Source organism: Anas platyrhynchos, chromosome 1 (genome assembly GCF_047663525.1).
Source record: "Anas platyrhynchos isolate ZD024472 breed Pekin duck chromosome 1, IASCAAS_PekinDuck_T2T, whole genome shotgun sequence".
Lineage (NCBI taxonomy): Eukaryota > Metazoa > Chordata > Aves > Anseriformes > Anatidae > Anas > Anas platyrhynchos.
Genome location: NC_092587.1, coordinates 206066874 through 206094392, shown reverse-complemented (window position 1 = coordinate 206094392; position 27519 = coordinate 206066874). Strand labels below are relative to the sequence as shown.

Here is a 27519-nt window from a genome sequence, read left to right as displayed (position 1 = left end):
CCCGGCTCCTCCGCGCCCGGCGCCATGTTGCTGTCCCCGCGCGGCTGCCGTCGCGTTGCCATGGCGGCGGCCCGGCCGCCTCAGCGCTGAGGTGCGCGGGAAGGGCGCGGGGAAGGGGCCGGCCCTCATCCGGCCGCCATGGAGGACGAGCTGTACCTGGAGAACATCGACGAGTTCGTCACCGACCAGAACCGCGTGGTGAGTCCCGATACCTGCGGCTGGGCTGGGGGGGAGCCCTCCGTGCCCTGGTTCAGCTCCCCCCAGCCAAATATCGGCCGGTGGAGGGGGTGGTGGCGGAGTTTTTCCACAGGTCGCCGCTCCACAGGTTGCCACGAGTGCTGATTTCCACTCACAAGGGGCCAAAAATGCTTTTTTAAATCATTTTTTTTCACCCCCTGTAATACTTTAGTGTCTCTGAAGGGAATCAGTGGTGGCATTATTCCCATCCCAGGAAAAGCAGCTCTCCCCAGCCTCCTTATCCTCCATAACCTGTTTTTTTTATCTCCACAAACAACCCCAAATCGCTGTGGTGACAGCAAAATTTTACCTCAAAAAATAAAACTCAGAGGAGTGCCTGGAACCAGGAAGGGATTGAGGCGGCCCTGCCCACCCTTTCAGCTACTGCCGGGTCAGCCTAAAAACAAATAAATTACCATTTATCACCTGTAGCATCTTGAAGCCTTGTTACTTGTAGGAAGGTTCAGAAACACAGTACCCAAGTGCGTATGGTTTTATTTCAAAATAAAAACTTAGCCTGGAAACCCATCTGGTAAAGTTGCCACATCCTTGTGGCTGTCAAGGATTTGTCTTAACACGAGCTGCCTCTGTCATTATAATTTATTTCCATAAAATACTAGACTAACAACAACTCAATTAACAGTTGGGCTTGAGGCAGGGGAGGCCCTAGCCTGAGGTTTGATGTAAAAAAGAAGGCAGAGAGGGAGGAGAAGGAGGTATAAGGACGTGCCCTGTTCAAATAGAGCAGCAAGTCGTGGAGCTGCTGGCCCCTGGAGGGCTGTGGTGCAGCCAGAGATCCCTGGTCCCTTGTGACAGGGAAATTTGGGAAGTCCTCGGTGGTTTGGGGTGAGCAGCGAGTGCTTCTCACAGCCAGGTGTTGTGCTGTTCCAGTTCCTTCTCTGTTGCAAAGCTGAGCACTGAATGGCTTTGTCTGTGCAGTGGCATTTCAAAAAGGTATTCATAGAAACACAGCTATTAAAATATAATCATAAAAACGCTCCTTTTAGGGTCGGGAGATCGTTCAGGTCTTGGGGGTTAAATCTATTCAGTGTAGCCCAGAAGGAGGGCGGGTGTCCACGTGCTCTCACTTCTAACAGGTTTTTGTGGTGGGTTTCCTGGAGAAGGGGGTCTTAAAGGGTTTGACTTACCCTCGGGAGGATGTGTGAGGTTTAACAGTCAAAAGAGTGAGGTTTTCTTAGTTTTCTTCTTCTTTTTTTTTCTTTTCCAGGTGACATACAAATGGCTGAGCTATACTTTAAAAGTTCACGTCAACCAGGCTAAACAGTAGGTATTGGTATATCCTGCAAGCATTTGCTTTTATGTCAGAGCCTTACCATTACTGTTTCCCTGCCTGTGGTTAACATATGAAGATGATCTCTCTGGATGATGGGGAATCAGCTGTACCGTCAAAATATCATTTGCTTCTCCAAATTTTGCTTAAATGTGTAACTTTGGGTATATTTGGGGGAATAAAAATTACTGCAACTTTTTAAAATATTCCATAAAAAAAAAAAAAGTGTGAGCTGTCAAGGATTCTGGGGTTGTTTTTACACAGCCAGGTAGGGCTAAGCAGAGTTAAGGATCTGAAAGTCGCATGAGCACATCAGGTCCCATAATATAAATCCTTTTTCTCCTTGTTCCTACCCAGAGCTGGGACCTAAAGAAACATTTGTGGTGTAGCTTCAGCTGTTTTGTCCTAACTGTTTGAACATCAGCTTGGGCATCTAATGTGCTGAAAGATGGGTCTCTTTCCTCGGTGTGTGTTGAACAATTTAGGTGACGGGTGCATACCTGGGTGGAGAGCTTTGCTGGAAACAAAGCAGCTTGGGACAGGGTGGGACAGCTCCTGTATTGTGGGATGGAAGGACACGGGCTCTGTGGGAAGGACGGGCAGGGGAAGCGAGGAGAGGACGTCCCCTGGATGTCAGAGAGCCTCATAATCACAAGCCCTGAGCCTCGTTGGGAGGCTTCAACCAGGAAGGTTTGATCTTCAATCCAGGAGCTTCCAGGAACGCACTGCTGGCAGCTTCCTCCTCCAAGGGATAGAGGAGCCGATGCAACCAGTGACCACGACATGGAGCCATTTAGGATCCTGAGGGCAGCAAGGAAGGAGCACAGCAAGCTCTACCCTGGGCTTTGGGAGAGAAGACTTTGGCTCCCTCAGGGATCTGCTTGGTAAAGTACCACAAGACAAAGCCCTGGAGGACAGAGGGATCAAGAAACCTGCTTAATATTCAAGGATCACCTCCTCCAAGCTCAGCTTTGATGCATCCCAACAAAGAGAGAGTCAGGCAAAAATGCCTGGAGGCCTGCATGGATGAGCAAAGAGCTCCTGGCCAAGCTCAGACAGGAACAGGAGGCCCACAGAAGGTGGAAGTGAGAACAGAGAGACTGGGAAGAATACAGAAATGTTGTCCCAGTGGTCAGGGATCAGGTTCAGAGGAGTCTGCAAAGATGCTCAGGGGCTGGGGCAGCTCTCCTGCAGAAACAGGCTGAGGGAATTGGGGTTTAGATTAGACACAAGGAAGAAATTCTTGCCTCAGAGGCACTGGTGAGGCACTGGAAGCTTGATTCTCAGCTCAATCTCCTCAGCACTGGTCACGCTCTTTCCTCTTGCTGCTGATCACCGTGTCCACGGTTATGTTTGGGATTGGATGTGTGCTCCTGGCAATGTCCTCAAGCACCAAAATTCCCAGCTCCTTTGTCGGGTGGTTCATAATGCTGGGTTGTAAAAGCATTTCTCAAAAGGAAACTTTGGAATAGGGATTTGAGACGATCTGCAACCATCTATTAAAGTTTTGAGAGCTCAAATTCATTTCACCTTTGGTTAATGTTGCTGTTGGACCGTGGGATTCTTCAGGGTGGCAGGGGAGGAAGGCATCCCAATAAGGTTAATTTAATCCTGGTTAAAATAACCACATCTATGTAAAAACTTTCCATGTCAGATTAGCTCTGCTCTTTTTACATAAGCTTCACAGACGGGGTGGTGATGAGCTCTTTCCTTTCGAGGTGATTAACACTGGTTTGTTTTGTGCAGGATGCTGTATGATTACGTAGAGAGGAAACGAAAGGAGAACTCGGGAGCTCAGCTTCACGTCACCTACTTAGTAGCAGGAAACATCATCCAGAATGGACACGTTGTGAGTATTTTATTTCTCGAAGGTGTCTAAGAGCTGCTTGTTCCTGCCTTGTTTTCTCACCTTTTGTAACCTTTAGGTCAGAAGCTGAACTTAAGAATTTATCAATTTAAGGATTGAATTTATCAATTTAATTTATCAAATTAAGACTCTATCAATCTTAAGACTCCTATCTCTCTACCCTGTTGTTATGACTGGACAACAGATTTTAGAAAATAGTCCGGAGGGGCCCTTGTGAGATCAGCTAATCCATTTTCCAGGATCTGCTGTGGAGTAGAAGTGTGCTAAGTGGTGTTTGGAGAAAGCTTGGAATTCAGTTAAAGTTGTCTTATTAAATAAGGTAACTATTTATCGTGGTGTACAAGAGAAAAAACGTTTTGTACTCAAAAATAATTTGGCTTGCTAAGCAAAGCAAATAAATACATTAACTCCTTGTAGTCAATGTATTTATTGTTTCTCATTCCTGCTTGTCAGATTTTCAAAAATGTCATTCATAATTTCAGGTAGGTACCTCAGGAAGGTTTTTTTTTTTTTAAAGAAAATGAGTGAATTGGTTGCCTGCTCCCCTTTGCTCTCATAAGAGTTTAATAAGATGAACACTAAGTGCCTTCAATATTCCACCAGGTGTCTATTCATACCTTTAGATACCCAAATATCTTTTACAAGGTATTTGAATTATTATTGAATATTTGAATTATTATTATGAATTCTGATATCAGAATTATTACATCTCAGAGTGCCCTGGCTTTTGTCAGTAGGCTGGGGAGCCACCATCCTTTTCAGTTTTTCTAAATACCTGATTCACAGGCATAGGATACTCTCTTTACATCTCCAAATTTGCCTTGAAAATGAAGTTAATTATTCATTGTGTGAGCTCCATACAATGAAATTTATTTTTTTAAAGCTGTACCAATGGTGTCCAACCTACAGCTTGAGTTTAAAGTATTTTTCCCCTGGTTTCTTCTGGAAACAATGAGGTAGGGGCTCTTGGCTCACTAGAGTAGGTGAGAAGTTCATAAACACGCAGTTTTTAAACACCTTAGGGCAAACTTAATAATAGCAATAAGTGAATTCTGACATAGGATACGCAGGATACAGGATTTTTATTTTTATTTTTATTTTTATTTTTATTTTTATTTTTATTTTTATTTTTTTGTACTCAGTCTTAGCAGTACTTTTAAAACAAGAAAGATTTACTGAGGTAAATGCATAAAGGTCACTTTTTCTTCCTCCCCACCTCATTTTTAAGTATCTTGGTTTTGAACCCTGCACAGCTCCAGTGACTTCTAAGAAGGATGACCTGCAGCAGCAGTAGTTGTAGGGGCAGAGATGGAGCAATGCAAATTCAGTGCTCCCAAGACTGGGTGCCTGAGGGCTACCTGGAGCTGGAAAATCTGCAAAATGCTTCCAGAAGATGTGCAGACATTGGAGTAGCTGATGGGTAACATCTGGCACAAGTCAATTATGGGGAGGAAACCGATGAGAGTGCTTCAGATCCAACCCTGTGCCTGCTGAGCACCCTGCACTACTGTCTGCTGTCAGTAGGGGTAGCCACAAGGCTGTGGATTCAACTCCAAGAGCTCTCTGTTGGGAGACAGGACTAGAAATCTGTCAGAAAGAATTCTCCTCGGGGCTTAAGCACTGCTGTGTGCTTGCCACTTTATACAGCCTCAGCGGGGGACCAAGACTGCTGATTTGTCTTTATTTTTTCAGGTTGCCTGCAGTTTCTTGTCTCTTGTTCTTCTGCTGGATAGCCTGGTATCAGTTAAACACACAATTGATGGATGGATTTTGTCGAGCCTGTCTGATTTGGATGCTCTCTGTACTCGCTGCAGCCTGTTGAACGTCAGAGAGCAGGTCCAGTCCTCGAAGACTGGAAAAAGTACAGGCTGTAGAGCACATTTCTGGAAACATTCGTTTCTGGCTGTTAAATTAATTGCTTATCTTTTTCATTGCATCTTGCTTCTCTTTTGCCCTGTCTGTGCTAGATAATGCTATGTTAAATTTCATAGCCAGTCTTAAGATATGTGGCTACTGCATCAGCTTTCCAGCAGTTGGTCTCCAGCTGCGTTCTTTTGCTTTTCTCAGCTGTGCTGCACAATTGTTTTGTTCTCCTTTCGTCCATATCTCATCTCCTGGTGTCAGGAACGGAGGACTGAGCGTTTCTTCTTATCTGTGAAGCAGTGCAGTAGGAAAACAGGAAGATACAGCTGGGAAAACGAACTGCTGAGGGTGGTTTAAAGGCGTTGGCAGAGTTCTGTGAAGCTGCACCTACAGTCCGCAGGCTTTTTCATTCAATAGTTAACCGAAAATATCAGTCTTACAACAGATCTTTTCAAGATTTAAGATTAAGATTAATAAAATTTATTTTTTTTTACAGTGCCACAAGGTTGCAGTAGTGAGAGAGGATAAGCTGGAAGGTAAGCAGATCGTGAAAATTATGCTTTTTTTTCTTTGAAAGAACAGCAAAGTGAGTAAAGCTCAGAATTTGCCATCTGCACATAAATGCTTAGTCAAGCTGTCGGCTTCAGGTGTGTACTTTTTGTACTAGCTTTTTCTCAGAATTTTGAGCGTCTGAGCCAACAGCTGGGTAACTTTACAGGCTTGTGATTTGGGTCTGATTTCTGGGTTGCACATTTGAGTCGACAGGGATTCTTTTCCAACTCCCTGCCACTTGACAGACGGCTCCTCCTTAAAGGCAGCAGTAAATGAGCAGGGCACAGCAATGTCTCACGGCATTTTAGACCAACTGGGAGCCTTCAGGCTTCCAACAACACTGAAAGAGATGATTCTTCTTATTGATTAAATGCAAGATCTTGATATTAATTTAATATCCTGTGAGAACATTCCCACTTTTGTCTGAGGTATTTGTTTTCACGGGAAAAAATGTTCAAAAAAAATCAAACCAACAAGAAAACAGCAAAACTCACTTCTGTAACGCTGCTTTCCAAACTGCTCCCCTTGTATTTGCCAGTTGTTTTACTGTCTGTTTCCACGTCTGGTCCTGCTAATGAGATCCAACCTGTAGCAACTGAAACACGTCTGCAGGCTCCTCATCACTTTCAAGTAACGTCTTTGGCGTTTCAGAACGTACCGTGGCGTTCGTGACCTTTACCATCGATATTAATGAACTAACTTTGAAAGACTTGTGATATTTTCCTTTTTGAAAGCTAACCTGAAGTGGATTTCTAGCTGAGTCGTCTTCATCAGGGCAGCAGATTGTCAAGCAGTGCAACCACTGCCTGTCATGCTCGTTGAATTATGCGTGCTGCGTAAAGTTCTGCTTTGCCATGGAGGAAAGGGTTGTTCGTGTTTTTTGTGCTAGAAGACAGGCCAGGGGTATGACTGAGATTTGGAAGAGGCTGAGGACTGTGATGGGAGCAGGGCTGCGTAGTCTAGGAATGGCCCCAAGAAATGATTGCTGTGTGTGTTTTTGCGGTGCCTGGAAGCTCTGCCTCAACCCAGGGCTGTGTGGAAAAGGCGATACGAGCAGTGAACAAAGAGTTCCTAAAGAACAGCTCTTGCCTCAAGGGGATTGCAGCCTAAACAGCATAGAGGAGATAAAACATTGATTTCAGCAGCTTATGAAAGAAAACACTGCAACACTAGCTGTAACAGCAGGTGCTGCTTCAGTGGCACGGGGAGCAGTTGCAGCAGGGTTGAGGTATCGCCATCTATTTTCTTCCTTAGGTAGTCATATAGGATGTTCTGAATCCCAGACACTGGATATTTTTCGGTAAACACTAAGAGATTGGTTTTAATTCAGTTGTGTAAAAACCAGGTGTGTACAACAGAAAACACATTTGACAGGCTCGTGGAGTCTGTGACCTTGAATTCTCAGTTAGTGATCATTAGAAGAAGGTACAATTATGTCTTAATTTGCAGGTCCTTGCTGTCACGGGGACGGACTGTCAGTGTTCATCAGAGGCAGAGCCTAATACAGAAAGTTGCCCCCTGATTCTCTAAAAGCTGTGCTAACAGGACTTTTCTTCTTTTTCCCCTCACAGCAATGAAGTCTAAACTGGCCACGATTGCAAGCGTGCACGTTTACAGCATCCAGAAAGCCTTGCTCAAAGACAGCGGGCCGCTCTACAACACCGACTATGACATTGTCAAAACAAACCTGCACGACTGCAGCAAGTGAGTTATGGCTCGGTTTTGCTTCTTACGCTCCGTGGTTGGAGATTGAGATGTTGTTACGCAGGGCCCTTCAGCAGGAGTCAGCGGTTACCAGACATGCCTGAATTTTTAGAAAGCTAGAAGAAGTCATGCCAGACCCGTCCCTAGACAATAAATTGTATCATTGTTTTATAAACTGAGCTATCTCCAGCTTACGGTCGGTTCGCTTGCTCTCTTACTCCAGCAGTGTTCCAGTACTTTTCTTGTCTGATGGCTAGAAACATTTTTCTTATCTCCAGGCCACGCTGAATCATGATCGTTTTTATCCAGTTCCCTGTCACGCAGGAAGAGTAAATCGAAACAGACGTACAAAGACACGAGCGATGCGTTCAGGAAAGCACTAACCTGAGCTTGCCTTCTGTTCTGTGAGACTGTGTCTTCATCCACTGGTCTCTTCCACCTCTAAAAGATGACTTTCAGAAACCCGCTCTCCGTATTTAAGATAAGAGCCTGGAGTGTAAACAGACCAAGCAGCACAAGGGTCAAAAGAGAGAAAGGTTGTCTTAGAATTCAGCGGGACTTCGGTCTCCAGAGAGCATTGATTTGCCTTCTGAGTGGTGCTTGGCTGCTGGGGCTTTTCATTTATGTGTGTTTCCACCCTGACGGCTTCGTCTTGATGCAATCAGTACGTACGGTGCCGTGACCAATCTGCTTTAGAAGCGGGATGCCTGAATGCTGTGTCACGGGAAGAGTATAGAATAGAGGAGTAGAGACATAGCTGCCTTACAAGAGGGTGGTTGGGAAAATAATGTTCTCGAAGCTGTAATTCAAATACGAATGTCAATACTGCAGTAAGAGCTAGAAAACCCAGCTCCAGGGAAGATGTGTGCTATGTCTTTGGCCGTAGTTTCCTTGCTGTTTGTGCTAAGGCACCCCTGCGTGGTGATACTCGTGCCTCAGAGGAGCCTGCCTTTCAGCTTTGTACATCCAGAAGGTTTAGACAATCCTGAAATCGCTTTCTGAAGCCTACCTTTAATTCTCTGGCTGGATTTGGAGCGGTGTTTCCCAAGCAAACTGAGAAAAAGGCAGCTTCTTCATTTGTGGCCTGGCTGAACTACATCCAAACCGACCACGTTCCCTCTCCCTGGGACTTGTCAGCGACGTGAATCGCCTCTTACAGCCGGGACAAGATCCCCGCAGTACCTGCGCAAGACAGAGGTCTGCCTATGTGCATGTTTACAGCAAACAGAACCTCCTGGCTTCTTCTGTTTCCCTCTCAGTCCATATATCTCCGAAGCTCTGGGGCAAGGATCTTTATTCTCTTCTGCGTCTGTATGGGACCTCTTATGCTGTGAAGACGGAGGAGGTGGCGAGCTGTACTGGGATAAACAACGGGCTTTGATGCATGTCACTAACGTCAGCTTTCCAAGCGGAAGCAGCTCCTTGCTTGCAGAGCCCAGTCCAAACATTGCTTGTTTTTCCAGCGATTATTGAGTGAATTTTGGATCGAGCCCACAGGTTGTAGCCGCGCAGCAGCAGTAGGGCAAGGTAAATTCCCAGAGGCCTGGGATGTGGAAGGTTTGCGTGTGCTAACTGCACCATCATTACAGACACTGACAAGAAAGCATTAATTGTAATTTGGGGAGTTGGTGGTGTTGCTCACGAGTCTGTGGAGTCAGAGCGAGGGCCATTTAGCATGCTGTGTTGAGAACAGGCTGCAAGTAGAAAGGAAAGCAGGAATATTCCCCTTCAATGCCTCCTCTCCTTCCATTAAAGGTTTGGATGTTGAGGGATTGCTGCTGCAGAGGTGTTGTTTGCTGATCCATTTCGGTTTCTGACCCGCGCACAAGCAGGCTGCATGTGAGCTGCTAATGCCGAGGCACGGCGATTAATTGGCAGAAAACTGATTTATTTCTTACGCAAATAAAAATTACGCTATGCAATTCACTGGCTTGGAAGGCGTGAGTCTGTGCTCTTTTGTGGCATTTCTGTAGGAAATCTGGAAAGCCTTGCCTGTGATTTGCACAGTGGGGAGCAGAATTCGGTTATTTTTGGGTACAGCTATTCCTGACTCTCAGCGAATCGTCTTGTAACTGTGAGCACATCGTTTCATTCTTGTATCTCAGTATTCCCCAACAATCACGTTTCAGACTGCTGCAAGCTGAGATGCGTCTCTGCCTACCAGTGACTCCACGAAAATGCCTTTATATAGTTAAGTCACTGAATGTCGTGGAAGTCTTCTGAGCCCTGTGAGTAGTTTACTCCCAGTTGTAATTTACTTACCTGGCTGGTGAGGTTGCAGCTGCTTGCTGCAGCAAGAGTGGACCCTGTCAAAGCATCTGAAAGTTGTGAACGTTTTAGATCATCAGACAGCAACACTGTTCACGCTGTAAGCTTTGGAGAGTGTAACCAGTTTAGGAATAAAATGCAGTTCTCTCCATCCCCACCCTGGGTGTGGAGATGGGCTCCCCCCCCGCCACGAAATCCCAACAGCTTGTTTTGCATTTGAATGCTCTGACTCTTGCTGACAGGTTCAGCTGATCTTTTCAGTCGAGGTCTCCATCGCTTTCCCTCAGCGCCAGCCTTTCTTTCTCGTCCCCATGCACAAATTAAATTGCTCTTTTTTTTTTTTTTTCCCCCCATAACAGGAGAAGGCAGAACCAGCAAAGTACGGCGCTGCTGGGGAGGAAGCCGAGGTGAAAACTAAGAAGTTAAAAGGCTAATTAAATTTCTCACTCCGTCGCACAGGTTTAGTGCCATTCACTGCGCCGCCGCCGTCCCCAGGACGCCCGCCGAGGTTTCTCAAGCACAGACGTCGGCGCAGGCGGGTGCCCAGCCACCGAGTGACACGGGTGCTGCCAGCGTGCCCACGGTCAACGGCCACGGTCCCTCGGCCACCAAGCAGACCTCGCAGCAACCCAAGGGCATCATGGGGCTGTTCGCAGCCAAAGCCGCTTCCAAACCCCAGGACACGAGTAAAGAAACCAAAGCAGAGGCTAAGGAGGCCCCAGGTGTAAGTTACCTCAGACCCTTCGGGTTAACAGGCTCTGGCTTTGTGCTTATTCAACCTCACTAACCTTAACCAGCCGCGGCGTGGCTTCATCCAGTGCCTCTAGTGCTAAATTTGCTGTCCCCTGGGAGCGCTCAGGCAGCGCTCTTGCAAGCATTTAACCGTGTAGTGCAGTCGTGCCTCCTGTCATCAGAGGGGAGAGCGTTGTGCCACGCTCTTGACCCCGCCGCAGAAGTGTAGCTGCCGTGCCTTTGACACTTTGACGTTCCTCCTTGAGCCAGACCTCCAGCTAGTATAAACCAGCATAGCTGCATTATTGAGACAATTGTTCCATTGTCTTCAGTTATGCCAATATATACAGCAGTGGAGGATCTCGCGCTCTCTATTGTGCTTAAAAGGATTTGTTTTGAGCAATAAGTGAAATGTGAGAAGCCCAGGTCTTAAAAGTATCAAGGTGTTTAAACTTGGTCTGCGAGGGAGGTTTCAGAGCCTGACCTGTGCGAGACTAAAATGTTTATCTTCCCAGCTGCTGTTTTTTCCAGCACAGGGCTGTGTTTTAATTTTAATCAGTACGAGTGTTTTTAAAGCAGATTGGCCAGTAAATGGGTATTAAAGTGGTAATGTTCTCTGTATACGGTTTAGCCTTTTTTTTTTTATATAACAATTGAGTACATTTTGGTTCGTTTTTCTGATTTTTATAGTGAATTGAGAACTGACGAAACGTGCTTGTCTGAATGCTTTGGAAAGTTTAGTGTCTGGTTGCCTTTTTTGCATGAAAATAAATGGGATTAAGAGGCCAAGCTTTCAGGCTTTCTTTTTTGTGTGTGATTTTTCATTTTGGTGGTGGCTCTAGTAATGGAATCGAGCAGTGATTTTTTCTTTTTTTTTGCAAACTGCTCAGCAGAACAGCGTATGTGCCAGAGTAGCTGGATAAAGTCTTCATGGTTTGGCCAACCTGTGTTCTTTCCCCTGTCGGTTACTGTGAATTGAGGCACTGATATTTTGTAAAAAGAACAGTTCTTTACTGGGAACTGACCCAAATCCCAACCACTTATTTCAGTAACGCTGTCAGCCATCACATGGGAATGTGACCTAGGTTAGATTTGAAGGCCTAGCTTAAGGGGTGGTAACTAACTTGCTCTCAGACTTTCAATCCACGTATTATCTAGCATTTTCAAGTTCTCCTAAACAGATGTTGAAATCCAAGACACCGACTAGTCAGCTAATTATACGTATTTATTTTGTTTGTCCAGAAGCAGTGCTGTGCGTTTCGAGGGCTCTGTTTCATGAATAATTCCTGTGGTTACACCTCTGTTTGCTTCCAGGTGTCTGCAGTAAGCAGCAAACCACCGGCAAAGGGCAACATAATGAACAACTTCTTTGGAAAAGCTGCCATGAGTAAGTGCTTTATAACCTGCATCAGTTTTCAGAAACCATTGTGGTCAGGGACCAGTCCTCTGTAGTTTAAAAAAAAAAAAGTCCTGAGGGACACAGAAAATCAATTTTTTTCCACTAAGTAACAATTAAAAATAATCAGTGATATCAGGTGTCTTGCTATGCAGCTGTGATGGGGAGGCATGAACAGAGATCAGGGAGTAGAACTTTTCTCTTCGTTCCCCCCGAACTTCAAGACATGAGGCTTGCTGGATTTCCTTTATATCCCTTCTTTTCTTAAAATCATTCATTTGAACTCAGAAGGGTTAATTTTTTGATTTTTGTTTTTGTATGCAGCTCTTAAGGCAAGAATTAGAGAAAAGTAGAAAAGTTGTAAGTGGAATTTTTCAGACAACAAGCTTGCTGGGTGGAGATCAATTAAAATGACGTGTTTGTGCAGACTAACCCGGGAAGGATTTTTAGTGCAGAAGAAATCTGATTTAAAGTGAGTACTTTTGGCTGGAAGATTAGCTATTGGTAAAGCGTGTGCCAAAACCTGTTACGCAGAGCACGTTAATGGTGCTTGTTTTTCATCACAAACCACTGAGGAGTCTATAGTTAGATTTAGGGTTAATTAGCAAAGTGAAGAGCTAATGATCAGCGTAGAAAAGTGAGGGGTGGGCTTCCCCTATGAGGAGGGGTTGGAATAGATGGCCTCTGGATGCCACTTCCAACAGAAATTGTCCAAGTCTAAGGAAAAGATGCAGAATCTTTTGAATACACATTGGAAATTATTTGAAGATGCTTTTACAAAGAACACTGGAGAATTCAAAGAGTTACTGGGTGAGAGCAAACAGCAAAATTCACTCTCTATGAACCAACTGTTAAAGTCTGCGGGATACAGTTGTCAGAGAACACACAGGGAGCAGCTCTGCTGGACATCTTTGAGTTCCTGCTTTGTTGAAACCACACTCGCCGAGGATGCTTTCAGCGTAGGACTCAAGTCTAAGGGCAGGCATTACAATTAGCTCCATTAAATTCTGAAGATCTGAGAGGAGCCCTAGACCAAAGTTTGTATTCTAAAAACCCAGGAAATTGAAATTGCTTGGTAAACATAATGCAGTGGCAATAAAAGAAAACTTTGGATGAGCTTCTGTGACTTCCCATGGGTCTCAGTCCTCTGCTCAGCCCTCTCAGGGAGCTGAAACTTGCTTGGTGACTGCAGGGAGGGAGCAAATTGAGCAGAACTGGCAATGATTATATGTATAGAAAATACAGGGTGATTCCAGGAGGAAGATTTATTCCCTGCATGTTGATCTGTCTCTCCTGGCTTCAAAGATTTCACCGCTGCCAGAAAGTCCTGAGTTTAACAGTAATTGGGTCCTTCAGCTCTGCGCTATTGATCATAAATACGATAGCTGTCATTCAACTTCTTCCTTCTGAGCTGTTTTCCCTCGCTCGGTGAAGCAGCCAGCCTGTTTGCCAGGTGGGGTCAGAAAGGTGTTGGCATGAAGTCCCGTAGCCCTCTCAGCAGTCTCGTAGCCCTCTCAGCAGCCTCTGTTCCTGCTGACAGTGTAGTTGGTCTCGCTGAACAATGCTTCACCCAGGCATCTCATGCTTGGGATGATACAGATTTCTAAATCGGCTCTGCCTGTGCTAACAGCACTGCCCATCAGGTTGATAAATCTATTATTTGATGACCACTCCCCCCTGATCTCTCTCTTCTGGTACTCGATTGAGGCTTTGCAGCGGAGTTGTCCTTCTGTGAGGTGCTGTGTAGGCAAAAGGGGGTGGTTTTTGGTTGGAGTTAGGGAAGAGACAAGCTGCTACGTTACTAAAAATACTGATTGTGGGCTCTAACCTTGTGGAGGCTGCACGCAGCTCTCGTTGCTGTTCATCAGTCTCAATTCTTCTGTTTCTGGACTTTTCAATGCTTGATTAAAACTCTGATTTGGAAGGGGTCAACTGGCAATAAAGGTGGATGTGGTGGTATGCCAAGGGGGATGTGTAGAAGATGGGCTCATGATCCTGGTGTGGTGCCTTAGATCCTGGAGACCAGGCAAGCTTCTGCCATCGCCTCCGAGCCTTCTCTGCAGAATTTACGAGCTGCTGCAGCACACCTGGCTCGTGGTGTGTTCGGGCTGTGCCATCAGGAACAACGGAAGCAAACCAGTAAATCAGCTGGAAATGTAAACATGCCCTTCTTTCATATGTGACATAGCTTGGTCAGTGCAGATCCCTTAATGCTTTTACACATCATCTGTAGCATTGTCAGTGGTCTTGGTGCATTGTTCTGTTTAGCCAACTCCTTTATAAGTTGTCATTCGTTCTGAATGCCCGGTGTTCTTTTTTTTAATGGTTTATTCACAGATAAACTGAAAGTCAACTCCGTGCCCGAGCAGCCAAAGGAAGAAAAAGAAGTAGTCAAGACTTCAGTTCCTGTAGCACAACCAGAGTCATCCCCTAACGCTGTCGTAGAGAAACCTGGGAGGAAAACAGAGCCTGCTAAAACTCAACAAAAGGACAAGAAGAGGTGGGTCAGACAGTTCAGGGTCCCTGTAAGCTCTTAACCTGTGTGTTGATGGCCTGCACGAAGCTGGCTAGTCATATGATGCTGGCTTACGTGCTGTTTTCAGCTCCTAAATTGCACTAAATGCGCCTAAAATTATCTTTCTTAGAATTCTTTCTCAATATTTCTTTTCCACGGAGTGCTGTAGGTGCCTCAGGGCCATTTGTGCCATCCCAAACGGGGAGGGACGCAGTCCAGGTACTCCTCAGCGGGACGGGGGTGGCGTTTCGTGAGACAACCTCGTGCTGTGAGCAGGCTTAGCGTGGACCCCACAGGCAATCTGTGGGGGCTGGCAGGAGCACCTGTGCTGCAGGGAAGGGTAGCATATTCCCAAGCTCGTATGTACACAGCTCCCAGCACACAAAGTTCTGCTTGTTGATTTCCATAGCTAATGTGCTGCTGCTTTCAATGCCGCTGGTTTACTTTGGGCTGCGACTCCAAGGGAATTTTCAGTTCAGCCCTTTGTGTTTAATCCAACCCAAACTGACAGAGACAAAAAATCATTACAGCCTGATGGCTCTCTGGTGGCCTGTGAGTAATTAATTGGTGGTCTCGATCCGTTTTTAACCGAAGAGGTAAGCGCACCGCCCAGCCCACCATCGCGGCTGGTGCTTATTGATAGTCTTCCTCAAAAAGCAAGGGGCCTGGAAACTGCGTGTTGGCAGCGTGGTGGTGGGAAGGCCGCTTGGGCTGTACCAGCTCCGTGAGGATACGTGGGCCTTTAGCCTCCAGGCTTGTTAGTCTGACGCGTCTCGCCAACAGTAAAAAGAAAGAAGCTATTTTATTTTTCCAGTAGTCTTTAAAAATGGCTCCAGGATTCTGAGACACTACCTCATAGGCAGTCAGTGGCGAGCAGTCTGTCAAAAGAGCTTCTGAACGATGCTGTTGGGGACATTGGTGTTTGGGAGCCTGAGCTAGAGAGACAAGATCAGGAATGTGCTCTTGCCAGCTTGCTGTGGCCAAGCTAGGTGAGGTGCCGGGCAAAAACTGAACTGCAGAGGGGCTAAAGAAGTCCTCCTTGTTTTGGAGAACTGGATATGGGTAAGGTTGAGAGGCTTGAAAATGCTCTTGTACCGATGTCTGATTGTATAGATAAGCATACTTCAGCTTATGTGATGCTCATATGTTTCTGAGAGGTACAGAGGTGTTTGATTTCCTTGCTAGCAGTAATTCTATCAGGAACATACTTGTTTAAATGCGTGCAACATTTTCACACACACACACACACACACACGAGGGATAGCATGTTTTCATTCCCTTTTTCTTCTCCTCATTTCTTTGCGGCAGTAAACTGAAGAGGTTGGACAAGTCGGATAACGAGGAGGAAAGAGAACCCGAAAACCAAAAGAAAAAGAGGAAGCGAATCAAACAACTCGAGTCTGACAGCAGTGATGAGGAAGGTAAAAGACACATAAACAACCAGACACGTAGGTCAGGCCTGATTTCAGTAACATTGCTATCCAAGGCTGTTGGTGAGTGGCCGAGGGAAGAGTTCAGAGCACTAAGGACCGTGCAAATGGCTGTAGCTCGAGTTTTCTGCTTTCCTTGTGCTGCGTGCACTTCAGCATACCATTGAGATGCCTCAGTCATTCAGTCTTTGTTTTAGCTTAGCTCAGATCTGGCCGTCTCCTCACCAAGTGTGCTGCCAGTCACCCTGACGTGTGTGCAAAGGAGGTTCTCGAATCTCCTGTGAAACATATCACGCCTTTCGGAGTTGTGGGACTGGTCATAACTAGTTTATTTAGTGAGTAAACACTTACAAAGTGACCCTCCCCGTTCTCGGGGTCATTTTTAGTATCTTTATTCGGTCTGTTTATAGAAATGGTTTGGAAGATGACAGCATTGGAAGCAAGACTTCCAAAAAAAAAAAAAAAAGAGAGAATAGAGAAACTGGAGGCAAACAGTTGAGCCATATCCGATGCGACTCCGCGTCTCCTCGGTGGCTGTTGGCTATGATAGGAGCAGGGTGCCCAGAACGTCGCAAAATTTGGGCTTATAATGAGGAACAGCAGAGCCAGATTCCAAAGAATTTGGATAATTGAGGTGACAAATGCCGTTCAACGTAGATAACTGGAAAACAAGTTGGGAGCCGAGCTAGGGAATACGTGCTAAATGGAGCAGTCATCCAACGAGCTGATCGGGAGAAGAATTTGGAGATCATTATGGACAAATAATTGAAACCACCAGGATAGCGTAGAGCTTCAGCAAAAAAGGTGAAACAGCTTAGAGGTTGCACTAGGGAAGGGATGGGACTCCAGCAGGAGAACTGAAGCTGTTTGCTTGCTCAGTGTGGCAAGCCCACGAGAAATAACCACGAGGTGAAGAGAATCTGTAATAAAAGTTAGGGATGCGAATACTGTTGGACGTCGTAGCAGCCTCCATGCCACCTTAGGCCTATTTTCATGGTTTCTCTCTCGCCCGGCATAATTTCAAGTGATCTGTGTCATCAGGCATCCGTCACTTCTACTCGAACTATTCCACAGAATGATAAATCTCTCAGGAAGCCGTTCTTCACGACCGGTCTTAATTTCATCACATTCCTGTGTGCGGCTCCCTGTTTAGCCATAAAAACGACGTATGCCCACGCTCTCTGGTATTTAGTTCTTTAAATGTTTGTAAGCTATTATCTGGTCTTTCCATTTACTCATCACCCAGCCGACTGACAAGCTAAGCTGCGTTGTTTTGCTGTGAAGAGGGAAGATGGAAATCAGCCCGCTTCAGCCACTTGAAGCGCTGCTCCGTGCCGGGCTGGAATCTCTCAGCTCATCAGTTCTCTGCTAGCGAGCAGGCAGCAACGAATCCTTTGTTCCAGGCACGTGGTAGGGACGAGCAGGGAGGCCGTTATTTGGAGGATGAAAGCTTGTTGGTTTGGCTTTCTTTTTGCTGCCAGAAGTTGGGGAACCCCAGCGGTGCCCTGAACACGCAGCGAGCTGAGGGGCGATCCCCCAGTCTGCTTTCCTGCTCTCATTCTCTTGGAGCTCTTGGAACATCGTGGGGCTACGGGCAGTGCCATGAAATCTTCATAAATAGAGGAGCACTTTCTCTAGAGTCCTCCAAACTCCTGCGTGCTGCACACCCACTGCTGGTTTTGAATATCAGAGCTCTCTGGTCTCTTTTTGAATACCTGTGTTACGTTGGCATATGCTGATTCATGTTTTCATTTATTTCATGGTGTGATCCAGAAACTCTGTACACACACCAAATGCTCTTAGTCATTCTCTTTCGGTTCATTTATGCTCTCAAGCTTGAGTTACCTGGTTTTGCAATCAGAAACCAGGGATCTGGGCAGGTTGGGGGCTAAGTTAACTTATTAACCTCGCTCTCTGTAGCTTCAGTCATCAAAAATGGTGCAAGAAAGCTTCCCTACCCGCTCCTCCGTGGGGAGAGTAAGTTTATGTTTTACCCGTTTTTAACCTACTGGAGATGTACACAGAAAATTTGGCTTTCCATTTGGAGGATTTTCTTGTCACTGCTCTCGCTCCTCCTGCGTCATAGCCCTCTTTGTTCTTTCCATTATGTCGAGAAATGGCTTTGTGCTACACGTTAGAATTGTAAATTTATGCAAATCATAGCTTGTGTATGCAAATTTGTGTATTACACGGATTAGCTTTGTGCTGCTCCCTCTTTCAAAAGGGAAAGATTAGAAATGAGAGAGTTTCCATCTTTCTTTTTAAGCTAATGACTCTCTAAACCACCCTGATTAGGTCTGCGTTCAGTGCTTTGGTTGCTTGCCCTCCTAAATCCATCTGGACGAAAGAAGATAGGCTGGGATTCTTTGAAATGCTCAGACTGAAGCCAAATCGATAATGTAGGCAATATTACATCCTCTAATCAAGTATAAAGACGTAAGCTGGGTAGAACAACTTTTAAAAAAACGTACAGCAGCTGGACTTTGAGAGCTTCTACCCTTGGAAGGATTGGAAAGAGGTTTCTCCGGAGAGCAGGGGCAGTTTTAATCAGGAGCATTTGGAAACCGCTGCCAGCCAGGGCTTGGTTCATCCAGCACCTGCAGAATTCACCCACAGACAATCGAGGGGTGAGTTTTAATCGTGCAAGATGGGAATCCAAACCTCCAGGGCAGTTACCAGAGGCAAAGAGCCGAGCTGCTGCTTCCACTGACACATCGAGCCTGCCGACCTCCTCTGGTCGCAGGGACACTTTGTGGCCTTGAAGCTGGGTCTGTACAACCCGTGCACAGCTCTCAGGGCAAGTCGTTTGAGCTGTTCTGTCTTAGCCTGCAATTAATGCACCGAAATTAGCCCCAAGTAAGCTCTTCTTACCCGAGTGTCAGCACGTTGTACCGAGGTGAAAATGCAGAGAGGCCACAAGGCACAATCATCTCCATTTAAATGATTTTTTTTTTCATTAAAAAGTTATATTGGTTTGAGGGTGCCTTAGTCACTGCAGGTTGTTTTACTCCCGGTGCCAGAATAAACTACACAAGTGTGTCCACAGAGGACAGGAGGTTTTGGCAGCCCCAGCTATACCAACACAAGCAGACTTTCATAGTGTTGACAAGTGTTTTACAGCCACTTTGGAGGGTGATTTCAGTGGCACTGTGACCTACAAACTCTATCAGTTTCGGAGAGCCGCAGCAGAAGCACTAAAGCTTCTCACAGTTTTTCCAGGCAGGGTCAGAGCAAACCAAACAAAGCCAGGATTTACATCTTTGGTACATCCAATTGCCCAACTTGTATCCATTTCACGCAGCTGTTGCTGTTGAGTAAACTGTGGGCAGCAGCTCCGGGTTGACTCAGGAGTTATCACATGTCAGAGGGCTGTGCTGGCTAGGGGAGGATAATAAAGCAACAGAGATGCAGCTCCATGGCGGTCTGAAACACGCTGCCGTGGGAAGGAGATGCCTTCTGCCTGCCAAAGCTGGGGCAACTCATTCTAAAGAGGCTAAAAAAAATAAAAAAAAAAAAAATCCCCCAAGCAAGAAGAGCCAAGCTGACCCACAGGAGCTGACCCTCGAGCGTGGCAAAGCTGGCAGGATTTTTCCCAGCCTGGTTTTCAGCCCTCTGAGCCTCTCTTTAAAATAATTTGTGATCAGCTTGGGTACTCCACGAAGCAGGTTCGGTGCTGCACAGTCTCGGGGCGCTTCAGCCTGCAGTTGCTGTGAGACTGGGATAAATATTGAGCATTTTGAGCTCCCCGCAGCTCCTCGCAGGCTGCCCCAGCAGTTCGCACCTTCGAGCAGCCCCGTTGTTTAGTTTTATCTCCGCCGAGCTGCCAGAGCCAGCCCTCTGGAGCAAGGTGAAATACCGAGTCATGTTATCCCGCTCTGTTTGCATTTCTCTGCCTCGCTTACTGAAGTAGTTAGGAGGCTGAGTCCTCGTTTGAAGAATGTAATTTATTATTTGGCCTTGGCAGCCAACCACCGTTTCGCTTGAGCCCTTCTTAACCTATGAAGGTCAGTTGGCCGCACGCCTGGCACAGTCATAACTCTTCACACTGACCTAATCGGCTGGGACAGCTACAGATCCAGAATTCGTGTTACGACGACAGCATGAATGCAGGGCCACAGCCAGCAGAGCAGGAGGAGAAGCCAAGCAGGCACTCTGGCCTCCCGGCCAGCAGCAGCATTGTTATTGTTAAGCAATAGGTCAGCTGAGGAGTTTCTTCCCCCACCTTCCCAGCTTCTCCCCCACGGCTGAGGGCCTGCATGGCCGTGTTTTGCTCTTGGACCTGGAGAGGATTTGTTAAAATCACTTAAATTAGTCGTGGTGCCTGCTGCATGGTGCAAGGTGCTGCTCCTTCTCCCTCCTCGCCCTGCACTGAGTTTGTTTCGCTGTCACAGCTCCGTCCTCCTGCCAGCCCCACGGAGGAGTGACCCCAGCTTTCTTACACCCTGCTAGACTCACCGAGGCCCTGCTGACACTGCCTGAGAGCTTCCAGAGCTGGGCCTCGACCATTGTGGTCAGTTTTTGGTGTTGGATTCCAGGGTTTCGGTCACTGCATCAATCTGCAGCATGAGAAGGAACGGAGATGATGACTGGACTTCTTTTTTGGGGGTGGTTTGGTTGTGGTTTTTCGTTTCTGTTGGTGTTTTTTTCCTCAAATGAGGGGCTGGATGTCCCTGAAAATCTTTTAGGGTGGGTAGTATTGCACTTCATTATCGGACCAAGGTAGTTTCCAGCTAATAGCATCGATCGTTTGGGTTTTGTAGCCTTGATTGTGAAGCAGTGGCTCTGCTCTCCCAGTGGCAGCGAGGTAGAGAGACTAAGGGATTTGGGAATACGTAGTCTTAACCCTCACTCTTCTAATCTCTAAACAAGTAACAATCCCTCTTTTTAATGAATGACTGAAATACATGGTTAAACCATTCAAATTTCTGTGCTTTTTTTTCACGTTTTGCTTAGTGGAGCTGATGGTGGCTTCCCAAAAATGCCCTTCTCCCATCCTATCCCACCCTCCAGCATCCTTTCTGTAGGAACCACAGCACGTAGCACCTGTGTGCCAGGTGAGCTGCCAGGCTGGAGGCTTGGAACTCGGTGTCCTGACCTGAACTAAACAAATCTAAGTTACAAGTTGTAAACCTCAAGCTAAATACAGGTTGCAGGCAACTACTCAGGGTTAAATAGATGATCTGAGGCAACGGTAGCCACGGGGGGACGTTGGACCGGTGTGCTATCAAGATGTTCCTCTGTTCTTCTTAGTCAATGTCCCGCTGTCTCCCACACCTGAGGAGGAGAGAGCTCCATCTCCACCACCTCCAGCACCTGCTCTGAAGACTGAGTTGGAGCCTGCATCCAGTGAGGTAAGAGCATTTTATCCAGCTTGAAAGAGTGTCATGTTCACAATTTGGTTTATTTTCAAGAACAGAACTTTATTTAAGGTTTGGTTTTTCTGCTGACATAGCTCAGTTTTCTTCTCTCTTACCCTGCTAATGGTTCTATGAATTGCTGTTCACATTTGAACCCTTTTCCTTCTAAATCTTGGCCTCGGGAGTCGAGGCAGGGCCAGAAATGAAACCAGAGAGCCTCAGCGTTCAACCTTGTATCACAGAGAAGCTGCTGCGTAAGGCTGGTGGGCTGTGGTTGGCAAGAAGTCAACCTCTGAGCTTAAAATTTACACGTAGAGTTACTGGAAGTGCAGCTGTTCATCACAGCACGTGTCCTGATACCTTGCACACCTTGTTATTTCCTCATTATTCAGAGGAATGATGAAACAAGCGCAGTGCCACCTCCTCACACAAATAAATGCATTTCAAAAACGTCACATGCCTCAGGAGAGGAATGTGCCCCCAGGGCTGGCAGACAGGGAAGGTTGCAATCTGATTTAAGTTGTTCTGCCTCCCTAAAATTTGTCCTGGTAGGATGGGGGGAATTGTGGCATTAATAAAACTTAGATTGCAATATCCAGAGAAGGGACAGAATTTACAAATCGTGCTTAACCTGGTTAGAGACCCTTGGGGTTGGTGCTTTTATGACCTGAGTCTGTGCACAGGAATTTAACTCTTGATTTCTCACGGTACTGCAATGTCCTTCAGGTTTCAGCTGGAGGGAAGAGGAGGAAACGGAAGCGGGTGCTGAAATCCAAAATGTTTGTTGATGAAGAAGAAGGCTGCATGGGTAAGACTGTGCCACGTACATCAGTGGGGCTAATTTTTATTGCAGCTGTGTTGAAGGTTTTTGCAGGTCAGCCTCTCACACGCCGAGGAAGAGGTTCACAAAATCACTTTATTTTGCTTCTACTTCATGCTCCCAGCCTCAATAATTCACCATTTTGGTGAAGGCCTGGTAGGGGTTTATGAAACTGTGCTTGAATCCTAATTCTTTTTGATTATTCACGGATTTTTCTTCCAGTTCTTCTCCTTTCCCTCCTGCCAGTGTGAGCACCTCCTTCATTTGCTCTTCTTCCCAAAGATAAAAGCTTTTCAAAATGATGCAGAGAGAAGTCCAAATTTTGGGATAAATTCTATATGGGATAAGTTTGGTTTTTTTCCCCACTTATCTTTTGAGAATAAATACAGGGCTTGTGCAACACAGCTTGATAATATATTAGTGTAAATTTCAAGTATCCCAGATAAACAAGGAACAAGCTGGGGTTTAGATCCTAGAAGAGGGTTTCTGTTTGTGATAAGGATGGTTCTGCTCTCTGAAGGGAAGAGAGTTCTTACAAGAGTACCAAGAGCCAGAGGCTTCAAATTCCAGCCTGACTGGACGCTGCTTCCTCGTGTGACATGTAACACCACGTAACACCACCGTGCTCTTTTCTCCTCTCTATCCTGACGCTGCAGTAGAGCTGTAGGAGATCAGAATGTGTTTGGTGTTTTTTTTAAAGGTTTTAAAAATTTAAGAGGGTGAAATACGTTTCTTTGCAGTGCTGTTGTCAGCTAAACTGTACGAGATGCTTAACATTCTGCAGCCTTCATGATCCGAATAAATGTCGAGGGAGTTCAGCCAGTTTTGGAAGATCTCTTGCCATTGTGCAGGTTTCTTGTGCACAAATGTGGAGAGATGCAGGCCTGCTTGGTCCAGATCTGGAGCTGCATGAGCCAGCCTGTTTGCACCTGTCTGTATAGTTGTATCTTAAGTTTCCTGTTAGTTTTATGCATCTCCTTTAAAGAAACAAAGCTCGCACTCAGCAACCTCTTCTCCCAGCCCCAGAGGTTTAACAGTCCCTTGTGAAAGTCAGACCTTTGGTTTTACACTTCATATCCACTCCCATTTTTTGAAAAGGGAAACACAAGCCCCTCTTGTGCCTCAGGGAGAAACCCCTGGGAAGGTGAGAGGGATGCAGCTGGGATGCTGAGGGACTGGGCAGGGAGAAGATTCCGCCTTCTGGACTGAAAACTCACCACTTCCCAGTCTGTTGGGCAGAAATTGCTGTCTGGTTATTGTCCAGCTTCTCCCCTCCTCTACACGCCCTTTCCGGGCACAAACCTAATCATCTGAAGGCTAGATAACTTGCAAATCTCCCAGGCTAATATAAATTGTTGTTCTTCTTGGAAATACATTTTTTTTTTCCTCTTCCTGCTGTGCTTTTTATTTTAAACAAGGGCTAGGTTACAGAGCTGTTAAATCCTGACATTAGGGTTAGGCTGCACCTCGTATTTCTCCATGACTTGAAGTGATCATTTTCACAATAGCTGCAACAGTAAGAAATTGGTGGCAAAAAGCAAAACTAATTTAGGGATTAGCCCTGAGGGAAATTGAGCAATTAAAGTGTCCGTGGAGTTTAACATGAGGCATGTCACCATGCATCAGCAGGGATACAAGCGAGTGCATCTTCTTAGTCTATGGCAGAGGGGAATTAGTGAGGTTTAAGCTAAAGCATTTCTACCTTGCACCTTCTAAAGCCTAAAGTCCACACAGACTTCAATCCTGGAGTATGTCTACTGCGTTGCAGGCAAATTTGTTTTACATTTGCATGCCTGTGGCTGCCACAAATACAGAATTTTTAAGTTCGGTTGCAATCTCAGTAAAGAAAGTTAATCTAAGATATATTGTTTTGTAATTGGAGGGGATTAAGCACATGCTTCGTGTTACCAACAGTTGCCACCAGGGTGACAATGCCATAACTTTTTAAAGCTCAACAACTGGCCGGCAGTCTGTTAAAACTGCTCCCTGAAAAGCCAGTTGCCTCTGGAGGGAAGTTTTAGCTTGGATTTATAGTCCCCTTTTGAGCACCCACTACCAGCGAGGAGCAGGATTTCATACCAGTCCTCTTTCCCGTCCGATGACGTAGAAAATCCTGCGTGATTTGATGCATTAATACAACTGAGAGCTAATTTCCCAGAAGAAGAGGCGTTAAGACGTGTGTATAAACGAGGACAGTTGCTAAAGAAGAATGGTTTACTAGAAGAATACCAGAGCAGTGCTGGGAAGGCTGATACAACGTTTACTAGGATCTAATAATGGCTTTCGTCAGTGGAGCCGACTCCAGTTTCGGTTCAGCGAGTGCTGGTTTCTGTCTCTGAGCTTTCCCTCGTGGGATGCTGACAGTAATGAGCCAGCAGGCCCATTCATTAACACCCCTGGGTTTTGGTGATGAGTTTGGTTTTATTTCTAAGGGATTTCTTCTGTTGCCTGTCTGCGGAGAAAGGAGCTGCCACCTGAGTGCTGTGCTCCTTTTCTCACCTCAGAGATGGCTTCATTTTTCCCCAACCATCTGCACACAGCGCTGGAGAGGGAGGACAAGATCTCCTCTGGGTTTCCTTTGCCCTAAAGTCTGGACAATTAAAGTCTGGACAATCTGTCTGGTTGCTTGGGCTCCTGCTGAAATCAGACCAAGTCAGAATGATGAGTTTTGATTGTCCCATCCTCTGATGCCGAACTAAGGATTTTGATTTCATTCAGATTCATCACTTCTGGGTAGCTGCTTGTCAACCTGTGGCAAGACGAATTGATGGTAGGGACCTGCTTTAGCTGTGTTTTTTCAGCACAGTCAGCCCTCGTTTCTAGAAGAGAGCAACACTTGACTAGATTTGGAACAGGAATTGTCCTCTTGAGTGCTTCCCAGTGTGGAGCCTTGGGCTGCTGCTGTGTAAGGTGTACGTACAGCCCATGAATGAACATCTGTGGGGACACAAGACATTTTTAAAGAGCAGGGTGATGTTAATGCTCCCAGGTCGTTAGCCTCTCTTACATTTAAGAAAGAAGGGATGCAGTCTGACAGAAAACCAGCCCACTCATCTGGATCTAGCGCGTAACCTCGAGCGTTGGGCTTGGCCCCTGTACCTGGCATGTACTCCTCGAACCCAGAACTCTTGTTCCTAAAAATACAGAGGGAAAGCTGCGTGCAGGGAGGAGGTTGCTGCTCTTCAATTCGCAGTCTTAACCATCTCCATTTGTTCTTTTTCTCTTTTAATCAGTGACGGAGAAGGTTTACGAGAGCGAGTCCTGTACCGACAGCGAGGATGACTTTGCCAAGACCAAGCCACCAGCTGCACCCAAACAACCTGCACCGCCTGTCAAGAAAGAACCAAAGGAAGAAAAGAAAAACCCGAAGAAAGGGGCAGCCACCGCCGGCAGAGCCAACAAGCAGGTCTCCATCATGGGATTTTTTCAGAAGAAATGAACTCGTTCTTTCCCTTGGTCCCTTTGGCAGCTTGGGAGCGGTGCTCGTTTTGAGTGGCTTACTGCAAGCTGCTGCACTGGAGGAGGACAACATGCAATCTTGTGTTAAGTAAGATATCTTGCTTACTGTGTAAGTAAGCCCTCTGGACTAGATTTTGTATTGGAAAAAAAAAGAAAAGTTTTATCTGTTACTGCAATAACTCAGCCCTCTTTACTAAGCTGGATGAAAATCACCACCTAGATGGAAAATCTAGAATGAACTCTCGAAAGACTCTTCAGCTGCTTCCATGACATTTTATTTTTTAATAGGGCTTTGTACCAGCTCAGTGCTGAAGGCCTGTTCCACCACGAGTGGTAGATTGACTGAACGAGGAGTCAAGCTCTGGAACCTTTTTTTTTTCCCCCTGTTTTTACATTCCCAGCTCTCCAAATCGATCTAAATCTTCGTGTTGGTTAGAAGCTGCAATGTAGCAGGTCTTCAGGCACACACAGACGAATATTGAACATCTGCTTCAGCTTGAACTGAATGAAATGAATTTAATTTTCCCCCTAAGACCGGTAAAACAGTTCTTGCTCTGCCTTTCATAATCCGTTTTTGGACAAAGCAGGGCATATAAAATTCTCTTACTCTTTTCTTCCTTGAACATATCCTCTGTAAATTGCTCAGATGCCTAATTATAGACGAGGACACTGGTGATGCTCTGTCTCTGCAAAAACATCTTAGGCTTCCCACACAATTGGCTCCAGTGTAACTGGGGGAAGGCTTTGCTGGTATTGGGAAAGCAACTGCCTCTTTAACCTTGAAAGTCAACGAGTCAAAGGGGACAGTGTTCAGAGGGCTCTTCCGATAACCCCAGGCAGGTGTCCTTGTCTGTGAAGAACCACACGCAGCTTTTTCATTTGCTTTCCCTGCTGCAGGTTTGTTTTTTTATTTTTAACAGGCACAAAGCAGACACCCCAAAAGTTGTTTTCTAGGACATCCAGTCAGCTGCCTGCTGGAGGAAGCGTTGCAGCAAATGGTTCTGAGAAAAAAAAAAAAGTTATTGGAGGTGAATAAAGCACTGCAGTCCTGTCGGTCAGAAATAACTTCTCCTTTTGGCTGCCTTCTGCTTTTTTGGTGCTGAATTTTATAGACTATCTTATAAAAGGCCCCTTCTTTTTCTAAGAGGAGGGATGCTCGGCACTTCTGAAGCTTGGCCTGCTGAGGGCTTTCATGTGGGCAACTGCTGTGAGCGGTGGTCACTTCTGGGTGGTGGTAGAGCAATGTCTGTGTGTTGAGATGTGCTTGCAGGTTGGTATTTAGAGCATTTGTGGTTGGCACAAAGGCAGAGCAAGTCTGAAGGGTTTGAACCAAGGACGAAACGCCTTCAGGTGCCCAGCTGCAAGGATTCTGACCTGTGGGCAGTAAAAGGGCCAACTAATTGTGTGGACGCAGTCATTCAGGCTCAGAGATCGAGTAACCCTGGGCTTTGAAGTGGAAGCTCCCAGGAAAAACAACGGGAGGAGAGGGGAGGGCAGGCAGAATTAGCACCAGCACCCGCAGCCACCCTCAGCCAGAGCCTGCTGCACGCCCTGAAAGAGGTTTGATGTTCTCAAGGTGTCTTTTAGTGATGTGGGCAGCAGAAAGCTGTGGTGGGAAGGTAATGAAGGAATTTGTTTTCACTTTTCTGAAGACCACGGCCTGGTCCAAACTAGAGCACTGTAGCGTGTTGGTTTTCCTTGGTAGAAGTGGGGGGTTTGTTTCAAAAGGGAATGATAAGTAACTAAATGTATTAAATACAGATTTGTCTTTTTTTTTTTACTGATTAAAAGATGTGCTCCATCCTCATTTCCAAAGCTCGACGCTTGACTCCACCCAAGGATGTCGCCACACTGACGTGGGCAAAGAGTTCTTCCACCAAAACCGGGGATGCAAGCACCAAACTGATTATTTTAGGTCACCGAGGTGGCAAACCCCTCCGACCTCCGAGCTCTGTGTTGAATTCAGCCCGCTCCAACGCCTCCTCAGGTGCCAGTCCTCTTTCTCTTAACGATTTTTAGCCAGGACGT

General features: G+C 46.1%; 1 protein-coding gene across 2 annotated transcripts; it reads left to right on the top strand.

The window, feature by feature from the left end:
* POLD3 (DNA polymerase delta 3, accessory subunit) lies at positions 1-27298 on the top strand. Of its 2 annotated transcripts, none has more exons than XM_027462151.3 (12): positions 1-198; positions 1466-1521; positions 3275-3377; positions 5755-5794; positions 7382-7514; positions 10242-10506; positions 11829-11901; positions 14248-14410; positions 15734-15846; positions 21106-21206; positions 21939-22020; positions 25266-27298. In XM_027462151.3, the coding sequence occupies exons 1-12, from the start codon at positions 139-141 to the stop codon at positions 25469-25471; spliced, it is 1395 nt and encodes a 464-aa protein (XP_027317952.3). In that variant the 5' UTR covers positions 1-138; the 3' UTR covers positions 25472-27298. The 2 variants fall into 2 exon arrangements, with proteins under 2 accessions (XP_027317952.3, XP_071889048.1); XM_072032947.1 differs by having other exon boundaries at positions 43-198; positions 1466-1525.
* The last annotated feature ends 221 nt before the right edge of the window (positions 27299-27519 follow it).

Coding starts and splice junctions, on each gene's coding strand:
- POLD3 (XM_027462151.3), top strand. CDS start 139: ATGGAGGACGAGCTGTACCTGGAGAACATCGACGAGTTCGTCACCGAC. Junction 1,522..3,274: donor CACGTCAACCAGGCTAAACA/GTAGGTATTGGT, acceptor TGTTTTGTGCAG/GATGCTGTATGATTACGTAG. Junction 10,507..11,828: donor AGGCTAAGGAGGCCCCAGGT/GTAAGTTACCTC, acceptor GTTTGCTTCCAG/GTGTCTGCAGTAAGCAGCAA.